This window comes from Bombina bombina, chromosome 10 (genome assembly GCF_027579735.1).
Source record: "Bombina bombina isolate aBomBom1 chromosome 10, aBomBom1.pri, whole genome shotgun sequence".
NCBI classification, from domain to species: Eukaryota; Metazoa; Chordata; class Amphibia; order Anura; family Bombinatoridae; genus Bombina; species Bombina bombina.
Genome location: NC_069508.1, coordinates 163,261,351 through 163,282,129, shown reverse-complemented (window position 1 = coordinate 163,282,129; position 20,779 = coordinate 163,261,351). Strand labels below are relative to the sequence as shown.

Below are 20,779 nucleotides of genomic sequence, written 5' to 3'. Positions count from 1 at the left end.
TAGCAAGTTTGTCATGACAAACAGTACAAACAACAGCTGGAGGAACAGATACCAAAAGTTTACAGCAGATACACTTAGCTTTGGTAGCTCCAGCACCAAGCAGGGATATTCCAGAAGTATCTTCTGACTCAGCTTCAACGTGGGACATCTTGCAATATGTAATAGAAAAAACAACATATAAAGCAAAATTGATCAAATTCCTTAAATGACAGTTTCAGGAATGGGAAAAAAATGCCATAGAACAAGCTTCTAGCAACCAGAAGCACAAAATAATGAGACTTAAATAATGTGGAGACAATAGTGACGCCCATATTTTTTTAGCGCCAAAAGCCGCCCACATTATTTGGCGCCTAAATGCTTTTGGCGCCAAAATGACGCCACATCCGGAACGCCGACACCTTTGGCGCAAAAAAAACTCAAAAATGACGCAACTTCCGGCGACATGTATGACGCCGGAAACAGAAAAAAATTTTGCGCCAAAAAAGTCTGCGCCAAGAATGACGCAATAAAATGAAGCATTTTCAGCCACCGCGAGCCTAACAGCCCACAAGGAAAAGTCAAATTTTTAAGGTAAGGAAAAATGATTTATTCATATGCATTATCCCAAATATGAAACTGACTGTCTGAAATAAGGAATGTTGAACATCCTGAGTCAAGGCAAATAAATGTTTGAATACTTATATTTAGAACTTTATATAAAGTGCCCAACCATAGCTTAGAGTGTCACAGAAAATAAGACTTACTTACCCCAGGACACTGTAGTAGAAAGCCAAACCAGTACTGAAACGAGAATCAGTAGAGGAAATGGTATATATAAGAGTATATCGTCGATCTAAAAATGGAGGTAAGAGATGAATCTCTACGACCGATAACAGAGAACCTATGAAATATACCCCGTAGAAGGAGATCACTGCATTCAAATAGGCAATACTCTCCTCACATCCCTCTGACATTCACTGCAGGCTGAGAGGAAAACCGGGCTCCAACCTGCTGCGGAGCGCATATCAACGTAGAATCTAGCACAAACTTACTTCACCACCTCCATAGGAGGCAAAGTTTGTAAAACTGATTTGTGGGTGTGGTGAGGGGTGTATTTATAGGCATTTTGAGGTTTGGGAAACTTTGCCCCTCCTGGTAGGAATGTATATCCCATATGTCACTAGCTCATGGACTCTTGCTAATTACATGAAAGAAAGGAGCATACTGTATACTATTAAATAAACAGAACTAAGCCTTTACCATGTCTGAAATGTAAACTTTATATTCAGCTCACATATCTCATGCTGTTGTATGGGCTCATTGTGAGTGTTTGATGCCTTACATAGTTATTGCATTACAAGCTTACTACCAATAAGTTATTCCCATTATTATCTTTCATTGGACATAGGAGGAATGAGTCATGTTCAGCTATAAAAAGCCTAATCCCGATTAACTTTGCGTCGGTTAACCGGGTGCCTTCTCTGTTCCTTTCCCTGGATGCAGAGAAGGCATTCGACCGTATTTATTGGGACTATCTGGATAGGGTACTAGACACAATTGGCATAACAGGAAACTTTAGAAAAGCAATCTCCACGATATACTCTCATCCCTCTGCATTTGTTAAAATAGCGGGATATAAATCAAAGCCCATTGAAATTGCAAATGGCACCAGACAGGGATGCCCTCTCTCCCAGCTTTTATGTGCTCTATGTATCGAACCTTTGGCAGCTAACATTCGACGAAATGCAGATAATCACAGGCATAAACATAAATGCTAAAGAATATAAAATTAGTCTTTTTGCAGACGATATTATCCTATCGATCAGCAAGCCACTTATTTCCTTACCAATATTATACTCCACTATAGATAAGTTTGCTGCGATCTCAGGCTATAAAATTAACAATGATAAATGTGAAGCTCTTACTGTCAATTTACCAACACACATTAAAAAACTCATGGAGCTTAATTTCTCTTTCTCTTGGGCAGAGAAAGGAATGAGATATCTAGGAGTGATGCTCACGAATAGGGTTGACACTCTCTACCAACTTAACTATCCTCCCTTGATATCACAGGTTAAAAATTTGCTTCAGAAATGGGAAAAGATGAAAATTTCGCTATATGGTAGAATAATTGGAATTAAAATGACAATTCTGCCAAAATTATTGTATCTTTTCAGATGCCTGCCTGTCTCATTGTCAAACCAAACGCTTATACAACTCCAAAAACATATAATTTTGTTTATTTGGCAAGGTAAGAGAGCAAAAACCAATAAACAAACACTTTGCAGAGGTCGAGGAGGGGGAGGAATAGGGTTGCCGGATTTTCTTGCATATTACCACGCAGCTCGTATCGCTCAGACTGCATTATGGCATAATAGAGTGGATAATATTCAATGGGTACAATTAGAATCTGATATGGTTGGGGTAGAACCAATTTATAAACTTTTATGGACTAATAAATCCCATAGACCCAATATATGGAAAACCTACATAGTGGTTGCACACTCCATTTTGCTATGGGACTCTCTGTCTGCTAAATTTAAACTGATATCGGACACATCCCAGACAATGCCATTAGTAACGCTATCCACTACACTTGACTTGTGCCTTCAGAATAAATGGGCTAATAGGGGGTTGTACAGAATTGCTGACACTGAGGGGACAGTACTTTATGGACTTTGACACATATGCTAGCCTTAATGAACAAGATAGACCCAACTGGTACCAATATCTACAACTGAGGGCAAGAGTATTTGAGGTGATAGGTAACTCATGTAAAGGAAGCACCACATATCTAGAACAAATCTGCTTAGCCAGGCAGAGGGTGAGAGGCACCATTACTAGACTGTATACCATTTTTAACTCTCCGCTGTCTGCTTATAAGCTTCCCTATATGCAAAAGTGGGAAGAGGAATTTAATTTTACTTGGCCTTTAGAAAAATGGAACGCTGTTTTATATAAGGGACCTTCCTTTTCCATATGTGTACATTTAAAAGAGAATTACATGAAGACAGCATTTCGGTGGTACTTTCACCCCTCGAGACTTCATAATTTGGAGATGGGTAGAAGGAAATGTCTAAGAGGGTGTGATGCAATAAGCACTTACTCACATATGTGGTGGGATTGTCCGCAGGTAGCTAACATTTGGTTACAAACCTTCAGTTTATTGAGCGATGTTTTCGGACGCCCTTTTTGGGTAACAGCCACTCAAGCCCTTTTACATGAACCCATACCTGGATTCAATATGGCACGAAATAAGTTTATATTTACCATTTTTACAATAGTCAGATTAACAATAGCCCAGTTTCGGAAAGATCCCAAACTTTCAGCTTATTATAAACAAAATTGGATACTACTATCAAATAAGTTGCAATGCGGCTAATTTGCTAGATACTGAAGAGAAGTTGATTTCTGTCTGGGAACCATGGATCATGTATTCAGAGGCCAGATCTAATAGGCAGCCAGACTAATAATTTACGCTATTAAAAATATATATTGCCCAGTTAGTGTAGAGGATTGTTCAATGTGGTAGGTTTGAGAGTGTTTGAATCCGATTATTTGATGGGTCATATAGGCCCCTATAGACCTTTCTGTTGACTTGTATTCATACTGGAAATGGGTTTGTATAAAGAGAAGAAGATAGTGTACTATCATGCTAGACAGTATAGTATATTAATTAATGTGACCTGGAAACTATGAACAAATTATTTTTGTTTAAATGAAACTGTGACTTGTTGATGTAAGCCTTAATTCTTACTATGTTATGTTGATATGACTTACGCTTTTTTTGTAATTCTGAGGAAAAAATGAATAAAAAACTTTTTCAACTAAAAAGCCTAATCCTGTCAGGTTTCCACATTTCCCTATGTTGACAAACCATAAATACTACTTGCACAGATGTGCCCCCTAAACATACACTACACTGGACAACTCATAACAGTTCAATCATTTTAAAAGCTGGGTGGATCTTATCTGCAGTTTACTACTAACCCCTTGCTATATAACACTACCTTCTGTGTGACTGAGAGGTGTTTCTCTTGGGTGTGGCTTCCAGCTTCTGGGGAGTTTTAACCTTCAATTTAGTTGACTTGTCAGCTTCATCTGTAGCTTTGCTCCTAGTATTCTTTATCAAGCTAAGAAAAGGGAAAGGAATTACAAGCTCAGTTCCAAAACACAGAAAAGCCAACTAATGTCTAACTCACAGGAGAAGTGTCTAAAATAAACAAGAGTACAACTAGAAGAGGAGAAATTACTTTTACAAATGATTTTATCTTTACAATGATTACTGCATTTTGTTTCAATATCAAATTTGCAGCACTTTAAGGCAATCTAGATCTTACACATTCACATGTATGCAGATTGCTCATCCAGTCCCCACTGAATAATTACATAAAATTTAAATAATGAAAGATGATAAATAGAACTTTGCATACAACATTTATAAGGAAATTAATGTTAACTTAACGACTGGTAATTTTATATAAACTAAAAAGCTATCTAGAAGATCTAGAAGTCAGCCTATAGCTAGTTGAGTACGTACAAATATTTGTTTTGATTTATACAAATAGTTATGCATCAGTTATTGGTGCTCTAGGAACCGCTGCCCTGGAGTTTCCAAACAAAAATTATAATTGACGCAAACTCCATAGGAAGCCACTATAAAAAGCAATAGTTGCTGGTGAGTTCAAAGGGACAGTCAACACCAAAATTTTAGTTGTCAATTGAAACTATTAGCCATTAAAGGATGTGTGTGGAGAATTACCCAGATTTACGCAAAAGGTTTTACGCAAAAGGAATTTTTGTTAAAGTCAATTGAAACTATTAGCCATTAAAGGATGTGTGTGGAGAATTACCCAGATTTACGCAAAAGGTTTAAAAACTTTTGTCTGACCTTTGATCCTCATTCTGTCGCCCATCCGTTTGCTGCAATCGTCTATAAGGAGTGAGTCTCAATTTGGTTTTGGCCCCTGTTCCATTCTGCAAGGGCTTCAGGGTCACAGCGTGCATACCCATTGCTTCCTCTAGTTCACTTAGAGACTTCTTGGGAGGAGAGCCCAGAAGCCCACAGAAGGCCACTTTTCGTTTAGGAGCAGTGACTTCAAGGACTTTGAAGTCTTCATCCATCAGCTGATCAAGAAGATCCTGCTGTGTAGAAATGGGCTTTCCACACTTTGGTGGACCTGAAAGAAAGTGATTTAACAAAACATTATTAGTGCTGATAGCAATAAACAAATAACACAAACACAAAGTAACCTAGAATCTGCCGAAATATGTTTGAAAAAAAAAAAGAAAAAAAAAAAAAAGTACTTTTTGTGACCTCAGATGGCATTTTTTTTTGTGGTCACCAAGGTAACAAATAGCTGAATAATTTTGCAAGAAATTTTGTACAGAGACAGATTTGGCCTAGAAGAAAACAAAAGCAGTCCTAAAGATAAATTAGCGGAAAAAAGTCCAAGCACCGCCAGCATAAAAGATATAAGCTTCATTTAAGGCCTCATGCCTTGGGTAAAAAGCAGCGTGTAACAAAGATCTGATGTGTTTCAGTTTAATCTGCTGTAATCATAGATTCTTTAGATACTTTGCACTAATTTATTTTTATTACTAAATTCTTAAACATGTTATAGATGTATAAGCATGAAAATGCACAGCGTTTTTTTTTTATTTAATACATTGTGCATTAAACAATGTATTTTACATATAATGTATTAAAGTGCATTAAACATATAATGTGCCATTTTTTATTATTACTAAATCTTTAAAGGTTACAGATGTATAAGCATGAAAATGCACGTTTATTTTTTTTTTAAATGAATACATTGTGCATTAAACATATAATGTATTTAATGATTATTTCATTGCGTTCATATTGGTACAACAACTAGTATTGTGTTGCCTATTAAAAAAACAACAGTTGATAGGAAAAAAATAAATAAAATAGATGAGCTTTATAAACATGATATACATAGGTCACTGAGGTCATGTGCGCTGCAATCACTTAAAATGAAGCAAAAACAAAAATTATGTTTACCTGATAATTTCATTTCCATTGAGGGTAGGAGAGTCCACTGCTTCATTCATTATTTTTGGGAATTAAGAACCTGGCTACCAGGAGGAGGCAAAGACACCCCAGCCAAAGGCTTCAATACCTCCCCCACTTCCCTCATCCCCAGTCATTCTGCCGAGGGAACAAGGAACAGTAGGAGAAATATCAGGGTATAAATGGTGTCAGAAGATGAAAACATTTTTAGGTCCGCCCATCGGAGATTCAGCGTGAGCTATGGACTCTCCTCCCCTCAATGGAAATGAAATTAGATGGAAAACAAAAATGATGCTTACCTGATAAAGGGGAGGAGAGTCCACGGCTTCATTCATTACTGTTGGGAAAAAAAAACAAAGCTCTAGAGGACACAATGAAACCGGGAGGGTGAAAAATGTCGACCCTAATCAGAGGGCACCACAGCCTGCAAAACCTCTCTCCCAAAAACAGCTTCCGCAGCAGCAAAAACGTTGAATATGTAAAACTTTGTAAAAGTGTGTAAGGAGAACCAAGTAGCCGCCTTACAAATTTGCTCCATAGAGGCCTCATTCTTGAAGGCCCAAGACGAAGCCACAGCTCTAGTTGAATGAGCCATGATCCTCTGAGGAGGCTTATGTCCCGCTGTCTCATAAGTCAAGCGAATCAAACTCCTCAAACAAAAGGACAAAGAAGTAACCGAAGCCCTTTGCCCCTTGCGCTTCCCAGAATACACCACAAAAAAAAAAAGATGTAGACTGCCTGAAATCCTTTATAGCCTGAAGATAGAACTTCAAGGCACGAACCACATCCAGGTTGTGAAGTAACCACTCCTTAGAAGGGGGGGGGGGGGGTTAGGACACAAAGAAGGAACAACTATTTCCTGATTGATGATACGGTTAGACACAACCTTGGGAAGAAACCCCAACACAGTGCGAAGCACAGCCTTATATGCATTAAACACCAGATAAGGAGGCTCACTTTGCAAGGCAGCCAGTTCAGATACTTTGCTTGCAGATGCAATAGCCAACAGGAAAAGAACCTTCCAGGACAGAATCTTAATGTCAATGGAATGCATAGGTTCAAACAGAACCCTCTGCAAAACCTTAAGGACCAAGTTTAAGCTCCATGGGGGAGCAGACTGTCTAAAGACAGGCATGATTCTAGACAAAGCCTGAACAAAAGATTGAATGTCAGGGAACTCAGCGAGTCTCCTATGAAACAAGACTGATAATGCTGAAATCTGTTCCTTTAAGGAACTAGCGGCAAGACCCTTCTCCAAACCATCTTGGAGAAAGGACAGAATCCTGGATACCTTCACCTTATGCCAAGGATATCCCTGCTTCTCACACCAGGACAAGTCCTCCACACCTTATGGTAGATGCGACGAGTGACTGGATTTCTTGCCAGAATTAGAGTATCAATCACACTTTCAGAAAAGCCTCTCTTGGCCAAGACTAAGCGCTCAATCTCCACACAGGCAGCCTCAGAGAATCTAGATTTCGATGTTGAAAAGGGCCCTGTTCCAGCAGATCCCTGTGACAGGGTAACCTCCACGGTGGAGAGGATGACATCCCCAACAGATCACAAACCACATCCTCCGCGGCCACGAAGGAGCAATCAGAATGGCCGAGGCCCGCTCCTGTTTGATGCATGCGACTACACGAGGTAGAAGTGGTAACGGTGGAAAAATGTAAGCTAGGCTGAATCCCCAAGGAACCACTAAGGCATCTATCAGCTCTGCCTGGGGATCCCTGGACCTCGACCCGTATTGGGGTAGCTTATAATTGAGTCTGGACGCCATGAGATCTATCTCCGGCGTTCCCCACCTGTGACAAATCTACGCAAACACCTCGGGGTGAAGAGACCATTCCCCCGGATGGAAGGATTGCCTGCTGAGGAAGTCCGCTTCCCAGTTGTCCACACCTGGAATGTGAATCGCCGAGAGCGAGCAGTTGTGGGACTCCGCCCACTCCAAGATCTGAGACACCTCCCTCATTGGGAGGAAGCTCCTCATACCCCCCTGATGGTTGATGTAGGCGCTCTACAAATAATCGATAATAATAAATAATAATGTACGCCATCAAGGTAATGTTGTCGGTCTGGAATCTGATTAAGATGACCGACCCGAGAGCTTCAGATCATTGTAAGTTGCTCGGAGTTCCAGGATGTTTATTGGAAGGAGAGACTCCCCCCGGGACCATTGTCCTTGTGCCATCCTGGCACCCCAAACAGCTCCCCATCCTGCCAGACTGGCGTCCTTGGTCACAATCTCCCAGGACGGTCTCAAGAAGGATGTCCCCATGGACAGTTGCTCCGGAGGGATCCACCAAGAGAGGGAGTTTGAGTCCGAACATCCATGGATATCAGCTGTGATAGAGCTGAATGATCACCGTTCCACTGTCTCAACATGCACAACTGAAGAGGTCTGAGAAGGAACCTGGCGAATGGGATGACATCTATGCTTGAAACCATGAGACCTATCACCTCCATACATTGAGCCACCGAGGGGCTTGTGGAGGACTGAAGGGCAAGACAGGTGGACGCAAGCTTCCTGTGTCGCTGATCTGTAAGAAATATCTTCATGGACATAGAGTCTATTATCGTGCCCAGGAACTCCACCCTGTTGCTGGGAACCAGGGAAAACTCTTTCCTGAGTTGATCTTCCAACCGTGAGATTGGAGCAAAAGAAGGAGAGCCCTCGAATGATCCTCTGCGAGGCTGAGCGACAGAGCCTGAACTAGGATGTCGTCCAGATAAGGCGCCACGACAATGCCCCTGGATCTGGCCACTGCAAGCAGCGCCCGCGGAACCTTCGTGAAGACTCTCGGGGCCGTCGCCAGACCAAAAGGAAGGGCCACAAACTGGAAGGGTTGGTCCAGAAACGCAAATCTTAGGAACCTGAAGTGGTCCCTGTGAATTGGCACATGAAGGTAAGCGTCCTTCAAGTCTATAGTCGTCATGAACTGTCCCACCTTGAAATAGAGGCAGGACAGAACTGATCATTTCCATTTTGAACGATGGAACACTCAGAAACTTGTTCAAACACTTCAGGTCCAAAATTGGGTGGAACGTGCCCTCCTTCTTTGGAACCACAAAAAGTTTGGAATAGTACCCTAGACCCCTCTCTGCTAGGGGTACTGGTACGATAACACTGAAAGAGGAGAGATCTCTCACACACACTCTAGAAAGGCCTCTCTCTTTTCTGGTCTTGGACAGGTTTGACAGAAATCTGCCCCCGGGCGGATGGGATCTGAATCCTATCCTGTAACCCTGGGCGACAACTTCCAGAACCCAAGGGGTCCTGAACGTCCTGCAACCAGGCATCTGAGAATAGAGAGATAATCTGCCCCCTACTTGAGCTGGAGACCGGTCGGGGGACACCCCTTTATACCGATTTCGTCTCAGCGGGCTTCTTGCTCTGCTTAGACTTTTTCCAAGATTGAGCTGGATTCCAAGATCCCTTGGACTGATCCGATTTCTCGGAGGCTGCTGGCACTGGGCCTTGTCCGTACGAAAGGGACAAAAAGTAGATCCCTTAGGCTTAGCCTTCTTATCCTGTGGTAGGAAAGCTCCCTTGCCTCCCGTAACCGTGGATATAATCAAATCCAATCCTGGACCGAACAGGATGTTTCCTTGAAAAGGCAGGGACAACAGCCACGACTTAGAGGTCATGTCCGCAGACCAAGATTTTAGCCACAGAGCCTTGCGAGCTAAAACAGAAAAACCTGACACCTTAGCATTCAGGCGGATAATTTGCATATTGGCATTGCAGATGAAAGAATTGGCGACCTTCAGCGCCTTAATCTTATCCTGTATCTTGTTGATGGAAATCTCCCCTTTGACCATTCCACACAGGGATTCACAGCAATATGTTGCAGCTCCAGCGACCGCCGCTGCTGGCTGAAAAACAAACCCTGTGTGCTGAAACATCTTTCTCAACATGTTCTCCAGATTTTTATCCATGGGCTCTTTAAACGACAAACTATCCCCAAGGGGAATAGTTGTCCGCTTTGCAAGCGAAGAACCTAATCGCTCCCATTCATTCTTAATAATATTTGCCATCTTAACAGGAACCGGGAAGGTCTGGGGCACTACCCTGTCCTCATATACCTTATCAAGCTTAGGAATCGCAGGTTCCTCCGGAATCTTAGGTACCGGAACCTTTAGAGTAGCAAGCACCTGCCGCAGCAAAAAGCGCAAATTCTCCATCCTAAACCTAAAACCAGGCTCCTCCGCAGCCAGAGGTTTAGATGACACGGACTTCGACCCAGAAGGGGCCTCTCCTCCGAAGAGTCGGAGTGGGCTTTGTCATTGTATAGAGCCTCTGGGATTTCCATCGGCATAGACAAACCCTGGGTCGGGCCGCCATTATACACCCTACGCTTGCGCTTAGCAGAACATGGTAAGGCATTGATCACTTTCGAAACTGCCGATTCCAGTTGGTCCGCAAAGTCTGACAGCCAACGAATCTCTCCCAAAGGAGTAATGGTTGGACCCCAGGGAGCTTCCTGTGCAATCAAAGATGAATGCAGGGAACGCACCTTACAGGGACGAAGAACCCTCAGAGGTGGATGGCTCAGTAGTACTAGACATCCGTTTACATTTAGATGTCGTAACTTTATCAAGGCATGTGGAACATAGATGAGCAGGCTGATCTACTAGGACCTTCTCACAATAAACACAGGAATGAGACTTTGATAAAGAGGGATAACCCTCTAAAGCGTCCGCCTTTGTACGGACTAGCTTAACTTACAAAAGGCACCTTTATACCGCCAATAGCCGGGGCACTTAACACCCCCTAGGACCCGGACTACAGAAACCGTTACGTCTCCTGCGCCACAGATCAACAGAGGAAGAGAGATAGGCCCAACCGGTCACATGGAGTGCCTGGCAGGACCACCCCTGCACTAAGGGGAAAAAAAACACGCCAAAAAGGGCTGCGCAATATTCCTGCAAGTAACGTGAAAGTTCCACACATTGCCAGAGCCTTATCTCGCACATAACGCAGCAATGGCACAAACAATATCATGTATAAACCCCCCCCTGTTCAATATTCCCCTTTCCAGGAATATTAACCCTTAATTCTTTAAAGATAAAAAGGCGTCACACTGTGACCCTGTCTTCCATGTTATCATTATTAATAAAAATGAAACAATCTTACCAGAATCTATGCAGTGGAACAGGAACACGGCCCTTCAAATGTGACAGGTTAGTAGCCTCACTCCTGACATGGATTTGAGTGTAGAAAGCAGGTAGCGAAACTCGTCAACGCCGATTGCTTGTGGAGCTGTTAATATGAGTCAGGATGGTTTTGCAGAAAGGCTCTCCCTGCATCTCCAAAGTCTAACTTTCGCCCCGGCTCTCACTGAGAGGCTGACAGGACTACTTAAAACTTCAATCCCAATATGAAGAGTACTACCCTCCATAAGACTACTCCGAATCTTCAGCCCTTCTCGGCCATCCTCCTGTGACGAAAGGCAAAGAATGACTGGGGGATGAGGAAAGTGGGGGAGGTATTTAAGCCTTTGGCTGTGGTGTATTTGCCTACTCCTGGTGGCCAGGTTCTTAATTCCCAACCGTAATGAATGAAGCCGTGGACTACCCTCCCCTTTAGATGGAAAACAAGCAGCGTGTGTGCGTGTGGTTAACACACAAACCTACATCTTTATTTCTATCTATGGAAACATGAGAAATGTTCAGATAATATAGGCATATAGTAAAGATTTGTACAGGTCCCAAATATAAACCTACTATTCAGCTGCAGCTTCTTCCTGGCTGAGGGAGTGTTGCTTCCACTAGAGACACTAATATCTCCTCTTGCTTTGGAATGGGAACTCTTGGAAGCTGAATGTCTGGATTCTATTTCATTTTCGGGCCTCTGTGCCTTGGTAGCGCTCCGGGTGGCTAATCTGTTCTCAGCAGTATCTGCCTCAGCTGGATAGAAGTTTGGCTGTGGCAGGGAGTTAGGGGGCACAAGGCCATTACTCTTTGTGCCATTACCTCCTCGCAAGACACAGGAGGCTAAGGGCTTGAAAGCCTTCCCATTCCAGGCCAGTTTCACAAAGAGAACATCTGCAGAGTTCTTCTGCATATGGAAAACGTCTCTCTCAGTCAACTGCATTACCTAAAAACAAGTCTCTGGGTTAGTACAGTTTTTTTATTATGTTAATCTAAACAAAAAGAACTGATATGAGAACTGCTAAATTGTAACTTTATGCTATTCTTACATTTGTAATACTAAGACAATGCCATTCTTATATTTGTAATACTAAGACAAAAATAACAAACACTTGATTGAAGATAAAATAAAACAGTTTAACGCCTCTTCTCTTTACCCTTCCTGCTTAGAGCCAGCAAAGAGAATGACTGGGGGTAGAGTTAAGGGGGGAGCTATATAGACAGCTCTGCTGTGGTGCTCTCTTTGCTACTTCCTGTCAGGAAGGACAATATCCCACAAGTTAGGATGAATCCGTGGACTCGGTACATCTTGCAAAAGAAACATAAGCACAGTTGTGTGTGTGTGGTCACGTTTTGGTTTCCTATATTTCTTGTTTTGTGAGTGGATCAGATTCATATTAAAAGGAATAGTAAAGTCAAAATTAAATTTTCATGATTCAGATGGAGCTTGCAATTTTAAGCAACTTTCTAATTTCCTCTGATTATCATTTTTTCTTTGTTCTCTTGGTAATCTTTATTTAAAAAAGATAGAACTACAAAATCAATAATATGTGATAACATCTTCAAGATAGAAAAATTATCCAAAATAATCTGACAGAAATGACTGGAACAAAAATACATTACAGTCACAAATATACAGCATCTTGCTATACAATTAAAAAGTAATCTATATTACAGGATGAATAACCTTTGGATTATAATGTATCTTCAATCAAAAAAATCCAATTTAAATAATGGGGAAAAAAATGGATTTTTATCCACCCTGTTAAAGGGACATTCAAAAACTAAAAATTTTTTTTTTTTTTTTTTTTAAAAACGCTCTATAAAATGCTTAAATTATAGATAGAAAAAAAATGTATTGTTTTTTTTCATTAATTTTGCCTGTTTTTCATAGACAAAACATTCGGTGCATTTCGGTTTTTAACCAAAAGCACTGACAGTTTTATACTTAAAGGGCCAGTCAACACCATAATTTTTGTTGTTGTAAAAGATAATCACTTAATTACCAATTCCCCTGTTTTGCATAACCAACACAGTTATAATTATGCACGTGTTTTACCTCTGTAATTACCTTGTATCTAAGCCTCAGTAGACTGCCCCTTATTTCAGTTCTTTTGACAGACTTGCATTTTAGCCAATCAGAGCTGTCTCAATGGTAAATTCACGTGCATGAGCTCAATGTTATCAATATGAAACACGTGAACTAATGCCCTCTAGTGGTGAAAAACTATCAAAATGCATTTAGATTAGAGGTGGCCTTCAAGGTCTAAGAAATTAGCATATGAACCTCCTAGGCTTAGCTTTCAACTAAGAATACCAAGAGAACAAAGCAAAATTGGTGATAAAAGTAAATTGGAAAGTTGTTTAAAATTACATGCCCTATTTGAAACATGAAAGGTTTTTTTGGACTTGACTGTCCCTTTAATGCTGATTTATCTGTGCACAGCACTGGAATATGTTTCAGTTCTAAAATTAAAGAGAACATTTTAGAAAAAGAAGTGGGACTGAATAAAAAAAACAAAAAACAAACAAAAAAACAGTAAGCACAAGCTAACCATTCTGTACCTGAACAGTACCAATAATAGTCTCTGCATCAATATCATTCTCGCAGGATTTAACATCATAGAAGAAGATCTCCTGAGGGTGTGGTTCTCGCCCTAGTAGTTTCCTTTTCTTAAAGGGAATCTCTTCATATCTTACAAACCACTGCACAATTGCATGTTTACTGACATCCTTATCAGTGCCTAGAAAAATTAGAGGGAAAAGCATATTGCCCATGGTTTATAACTGACTATTTACTATCATTTGAGGTTTATATTCCCTTACAATAAACTTTAATTTGAAATTAATTTAAAATCAACATCAAAGCAAGAAATGCATCTGAAACATAGATCTTATTTATGAAACACAGATCTTATTTATGAAACACACTAGCAGCATTATAAGTGCATGACTTCTACCAAGTCTAATTTGCTTTGTACAATGGAATCAACTGATTGAAGGGTTTGATAACTGACCCACATGTGCTGCAGTATATAATTTTTTTTTTACTAGACTTCAAATTATTACTTTTTGTGCATCTATTTTAAGAGGAATTAAATATTAAGCATAAATGTTTTTTTTAAAAATACTTAACTTTGTTTTATGGAAAACAGATTAGCGATCCTCCGCCCGCAGCAGTAAGCAGATAGATGACAAACCTGGCTGCCTCCAACAGTTGCGTTCCCACTTTTGGCATCCAATGAGGCAACACAATGATTGGAGGAACCCGGATTCGTTATCGATCTGCTAACTACATCATGATCTGCAGCAGAGGATTGCTGGTCTGTTTTCCATAAAGAAAGGTAAGTATTTTTAAAAAACAAAATGTATGCTTACCTGATAAATTTCTCTCTTTCTTGACACAGTGAGTACACGGATCATCATCAATTACTGTTGAAAATATCACTCCTGGCCAGTAGGAGGCAAAGAGCACCACAGCAAATCTGATAAGTATCACTTCCCTTCCCACAAACCCCAGTCATTCGACTGAAGGAAAAGGAGAGAGTGGTGCCTGAGGTTTATATAACAAAAAACCTGTCTGAAAAAAAAGGAGGGCCGTGTACTCACCGTGTCAAGAAATACATCAGGTAAGCATAAATTTTCTTTTCTTTCTAATGACACGGTGAGCCCATGAATCATCATCAATTACTGTTGGGAATCAATACCCAAGCTAGAGGACAAAGATGATACGGGAGGGACAAGACAGATAACCTAAACAGAAGGCACCACTGCTTGAAAAACCTCTCTCTCAAAGGAAGCCCCAGCCGAGGCAAAAGTATCGAATTTATAAAAAAAAAAAAAAAAAGTTTTACAGAGGTCTCTCTCTTGAAGGCCCAAGAGCAAGACACCGCCCTAGTGGAGGGGCCTGAAAATCTTTCAGGAGCCTGCTGTCTAGCAGGCTCATAAACCCTACGATTAACACTTTTCAACAAGAGAAAAGAGAAGCGGTAGTAGCTTTCTGGCGTTTATGTTTATCCAGAAAAACAACAAACAATGCAGAAAACTGACAAAAGTCCTGAGATTGTAGATAAAATTTTAGGACCCGCACAACATCTAAGATGTGCAACAGATGTTTTTCATGAGAAGAAGTATTAGGACAGAGAGAAGGAACAACAATTTACTGAGAAAACTTCTGTCCGAAAAAAAACCCTAGGAAGAAAACCAAACTTGGTACGAATAACTGCCTTATCTACCTGAAATACGAGATAAGGAGAAACACACTGCCAAGCTGAGAGTCCAGAACTCTCAGAACAGAAGAAAAATCAGAAAGGCAAAAAACTTTCTCAGATAACTTAATATCTCTGAAATAACTTAAAGAACAAAGTTAAGGCTCCAAGGAGGAGCAGCCAAATTAAACACAGGCCTGATTTTAACCAGGACCTGATAAGGATTGTACATCCGGCCCATACCCCAGACGCTTGAGCCGCAGAATGGAAAGAACCGAAATCTGACCCTTGAGGGTACTAACAGATAACCCCTTCTCCAAGCCTTCCTGGAGAAAAGATAAGATCCTTGGGATCCTAGAACAAATATCCAGAGATAAACTATGAGTCTGAATCATGGTCTCAATGACCGATTCGGAAAAAACCCACGCTTAGCTAAATTCAAGCATGAAATCTCCAAGCCGCCAGCTTCAAGGAATCAAAATTTGGATGAAACTTCCACGGAGGTAGAGACAACATCTCTACTAGATCCGCCTACCAGATCTTGCGAGGCCACGCTGGAGCTATTAGAAAAAAACAATGCTCTCTCCTACTTGATCTGAATGAAGACTCATGGAAGGAGAACAAACAGAGGAAAAGGGTAAGTCAACCTGAAGTTCCAAAGAACTGCCAGAGCATCTATCAGAAAGGCATGCAGATCTCTTGACCTCAACAGAACTAGGATACTTTGATGTTCTGACGAGACACCATCAGAACCAATTCTGCTAAGCCCCAATTGGTTGTTAACCTGAAGAACACTTTCAGATGGAGGTCCCACTCCCTGAGATGGGAAGTCTGTCTGAACAGAACTCTGCTTAGTTGTCCACTCTAGAAAAGTGGATTGCCGATATACAGAACTGTGAGCACCTGCCCACAGAAAAATCTGAAACACTTCCTACATGATTAAGGAAATGATGAAAGCCCCATAGGCTATATTGTCAGACTAGAACCCGATAAACTGAGCTAAAACAACTAAAGTCAAACTATCAGAGCACTGTAAATCGCTAAACTCCAAAATGATGAAAGGGAGAGCAGACTTCTCACAGGACCAACGTCCCTGCCCTTCAACGAGTCCCAGACTCCACCCCAACCCAGCAGGCTGCGTTCACAATCACAAACACCCAGGAAGGTCTCCGAAGCATGTGTTCTGAGACCTAAATTCCTGAAAACCCAGCAAGGGAAGAGACTCTAGACGAATGATCCAGCCCTATTTTCTAAGACAAATTTTAAATAATCCCGCTTCCACTGACTGAACATGCACAACTGCAGAGCCCTCAAACGAAATTGAAAAAGGGATGATGCCCATGGAAGTACCATCAGACCAATTACCTCCATACACTGAACTGCTGATGCCAAACAGTAGACTTAAGAGAGAGGCAAGAGGAAGGATCTTGGCCTTTTCTGTCAGAAAGCTTTTCATCGATAGGGAAACAATTATAGTCCCTACGCAGACTACCCTGCAGCTGAGACAAGGGACTTATTTTCCAGCTCCATACCATCCGTGGAACGAAGAAGACAACAAAAACCTCAGAATAAGAAATGGAGGAGGATGGCGCCTAAACCAATAGGTCATTCAGGCAAGCCGCCACTTCCAGGACCATTGAAAAAACTCTGGAAGCAGTGGCAAAGCCATTGTTGAATTACAAACTGAAAAAGTTTGGCCAGAAAGTAAAAAAATCTGAGAAGAACTCTTTAAAGGGAATCAGAGTATGTATCCTTTAGGTCTAAGGTCATTATAAACTGATCCTCTCACCAAAGAAGAATGGAGCGATCTTTCTTTGGAACCATGAACAGCATAGAAATTAAAAAATATACCCTGTTCCAAAACTGTAACTGGACAATCACTCCCAGGGAGGAAGATACTGAACACATTTCAAGAACACCTCTCTTCTTATCTGGCTACAGATAATCTAGAGAGGTGAAACCTGCTCCTGGGAGGAAAGAGTTGAATTCCAATTCGTAACCCTGAAATACTAAATCTACAGCCCATTAGGGATCTAGGACCCTTTTAAAAGTCTAGAAGGACTTCTGTCTGACAGGGCTTTGGGGGGATGCGAACCCAAAGGAGACTGTTTATTACAGGAGATGGGGAAAAGGGATTCCTTGTACAGCTAGACCCAAATTTAGATGGAACGCCAGAGCAATCTTGCCCAGACTTCAAAATAAAAAAAATCTTGATAGAAGAATCTTAATCAGCACACCTCATTACTTCACCTCTTCCGTGTGAAGTAATGAGGTGTGCTGTCTTATTTTGGAGGCATTTTCTTCTAAAAGGTGACATCGGACAAAGAAGACAGCTCATTCCATTCTAAGAGCTGAACTTAAAAGGATCACTTAAACAGGTACCTGTAGTTTCTAGTGGATCCATTAGAGCACTAAAAAAACACTGTGCTACACTAAAGGAATCACGGATACCAGTAAATCACTCATATTCATCTGCACCTTTGTGGACATTTTACTGATATGCTGACTTAGCCATATTTAACGGAAGCTATTTGGTTTATACACTTAGCGCACATACTCTTAGATTATCAGTAGATAATTTGATGATAGATATTGTGTTACAAATTGCTTGATATTCTGATACATACAGTTCTAGTTGCTTACATTAGTAACCTACAATATATGTGTAATTTTCCTTGTGTAAATGCTTTTATAGATTACTCACATTTTAATAGAGATTGGCCAATCACATATTTTATTGTCTGAATTCTTGTATAAGGTTTAATTTATACCTAGGAGATTTTCATCTCATGTTATACATATTTTTATTTTTAGGTTCTTTTTGTGACATTTGTTGAAGATTAAATTATTTTTTATATAAACACTAAATTGCATGCTCTCTTTTTCTTGGGTATATTTTGCCTGTACTGGCGCTTTAGATTTTAATTGTTCTCAGCTGCACATAGATGCCTTGTGTGATGGGCTCACCCATATGCATTGCTATTTCTTCAACAAAGGATATCTGAAGTATGAAGCAAATTAAATAATAGAAGTAAATTGGAATGTTGTTGAAAATTGTATTCTCTATCTGAATCATGAAAGAAAAAGTTTTGGGTTTCATGTCCCTTTAAAGGACCAACAACGTACAGAGAACATCCTACAAAAAAAAGGTCCTTAATGACCAAGGACGTACCCTGTACGTTGGTGTTTCCAAGCGGTGGAAGTGATCCTGATAGCTTCCAGTCGCTTTCATGTTATTGCAGTGATGTCTCGATATTGAGGCATCCTGCTATAACATATCAGCCACCCGATGCAGAGAGAGCCCCTCTGTGGCCCTCTCTGCATCGGCCATCAATGGCCACGATCGTTGCTGGGTGGGAGCCAATGTGTGAGGCGGGTGGACGGCTATCAATGGGAGGCTCTAAGTCAGAGGGGGCGGGGTCGCCGGGGGCACGTGGGAACGCTACACTATGAAACAATAAATTTTTCCAATACGGTGGGGGAAAGGACTGTGGAGGGTGGGAATTTTTGCCTAAGGGATCTGGGAGGGGGTGGGATAGCTACACTACAGAAATGTTTAAATTTATATAAAAAAACAAAACAAAACATGTTTTATGGCAAACTAGGTACTGGCAGACTCTCTCTAAGGTAGAGGGGGAGGGTTAGAGAGCTGTTTGGGGGGGGGGGGTCAGGGAGGTTGGCAGCTATGAGGGGTTCCTACACAGCAGAATGATTTTTTTTTTTTTTTTTAAAACACACCTTATTTTAGTACTGGCAGGCGTTCTGCCAGTACTTAAGATGGTGGGGACATTTGTGGGGTGGGGAGGGAAGAAAGCTGTTTGGGAGGGATCTGGGTGTGTGATGTGTCAGGTGGGAGGCTGATCTCTACACTAAAACTAAAATTAACCCTGCAAGCTCCCTTATTAACCCCTTCACTACTAGACATAATACATGTGTGATGCGCAGTGGCATTTAGCGGCCTTCTAATTACCAAAAAGCAACGCCAAAAAGCCATATATGTCTGCTATTTCTGAACAAAGAGGATCCCAGAGAATCATTTACAACCATTTGTGCCATAATTGCACAAGCTGTTTGTAAATAATTTCAGTGAGAAACCTAAAATTTGTGAAAAAAATTGTGAAAAAGTGAACGATTTTTTTTTTTTTATTTGATCGCATTTGGCGGTGAAATGGTGGCATGAAATGGACCTAGAACAATACTTGGGGTTGTCTACTACACTACAGCTAAAATTAACCCTACAAGCTCCCTAATTAACCCAATTCACTGCTGGGCATAATACACGTGTGGTGCGCAGCGGCATTTAGCAGCCTTCTAATTACCAAAAAGCAACGCACAAGCCTATGTCTATTTCTGACCAAAGGGGATCCCAGAGAAGCATTTACAACCATTTGTGCCATAATTGCACAAGCTGTTTGTAAATAATTTCAGTGAGAAACCTAAAGTTTGTGAAAAAATTTGTGAAAAAGTGAACAATTTTTTTTATTTGATCGCAAATAAAAATAATGGCATGAAATATACCAAAATGGGCCTAGATCAATACTTTGGGATGTCTTCTTCTAAGCTTAAATAACCCCACTAAAATGTGTCCCTCATTTAATACTAGCAATCATATCCATGAATTTTGTTTATATACAGAAATGTATCCAGACTATTTTTAAATGTATCTAGGGTATTGGCATTCTCTACCTCCTTTGGTAATGAGTTCCACAATTTTATTGCTCTTACAGTGAAAAAAAAATTTCCGTTGCAGGAGATTAAATCGCCTTTCCTTTAACCTTAAATTGTGACCTCTTGTCAGAAACAATTTTCTTGGAATAAACAGAGCTTCTGCCATCTCTGAATATGGGCCTTGAATATATTTATATAAAGTAATCATGTCACCTCTCAAGCGCCTTTTTTCTAAAGAAAACAGACCCAGTTTGGCTAGCCTCTCCTCATAGGTTAATTTCTCCAATCCGCTTATTAGCTTTGTGGCCCTTCTCTGAACTTTTTCTAGTTCTGCAATATCTTTTTTTGCGATCGGTCCCCAGAACTGCACTCCATACTCAAGGTGAGGTCTTACCAGGGCTTTATATAGTGACAGAATTATGCTTTCCTCCCTTGAATCAATGCCTCTTTTAATACATGCTAGTATCTTATTAGCCTTTGAAGCCGCTGCCCTGCATTGTGCACCCATCTTTAGCTTGTTATCTATTACTACTCCCAAATCCCTTTCCTCCTCTGTTTGGCTAAGTCTTGTTCCATTTAAAAAATACGTTGCCTGCTTATTTTTACTTCCAAAATGTAGAACCTTGCATTTTTCCGTATTAAATCTCATTTTCCATTTACTTGCCCATACTTCTAATTTTTGCAGATTCCTTTGTAATGAAAGTTCATCCTGCTCTGACTTATTGACCTT

At 40.8% G+C, this 20,779-nt stretch overlaps 1 protein-coding gene across 1 annotated transcript in view; it reads right to left on the bottom strand.

The window, feature by feature from the left end:
* ORC1 (origin recognition complex subunit 1) overlaps positions 1-20,779 on the bottom strand; it is a 116,870-nt gene that overhangs the window by 82,281 nt on the left and 13,810 nt on the right. The window contains 4 exon segments of the mRNA XM_053693469.1: positions 3,990-4,112; positions 4,871-5,159; positions 11,747-12,119; positions 13,739-13,917. Coding sequence (XP_053549444.1) covers positions 3,990-4,112; positions 4,871-5,159; positions 11,747-12,119; positions 13,739-13,917 — 964 coding nt within the window.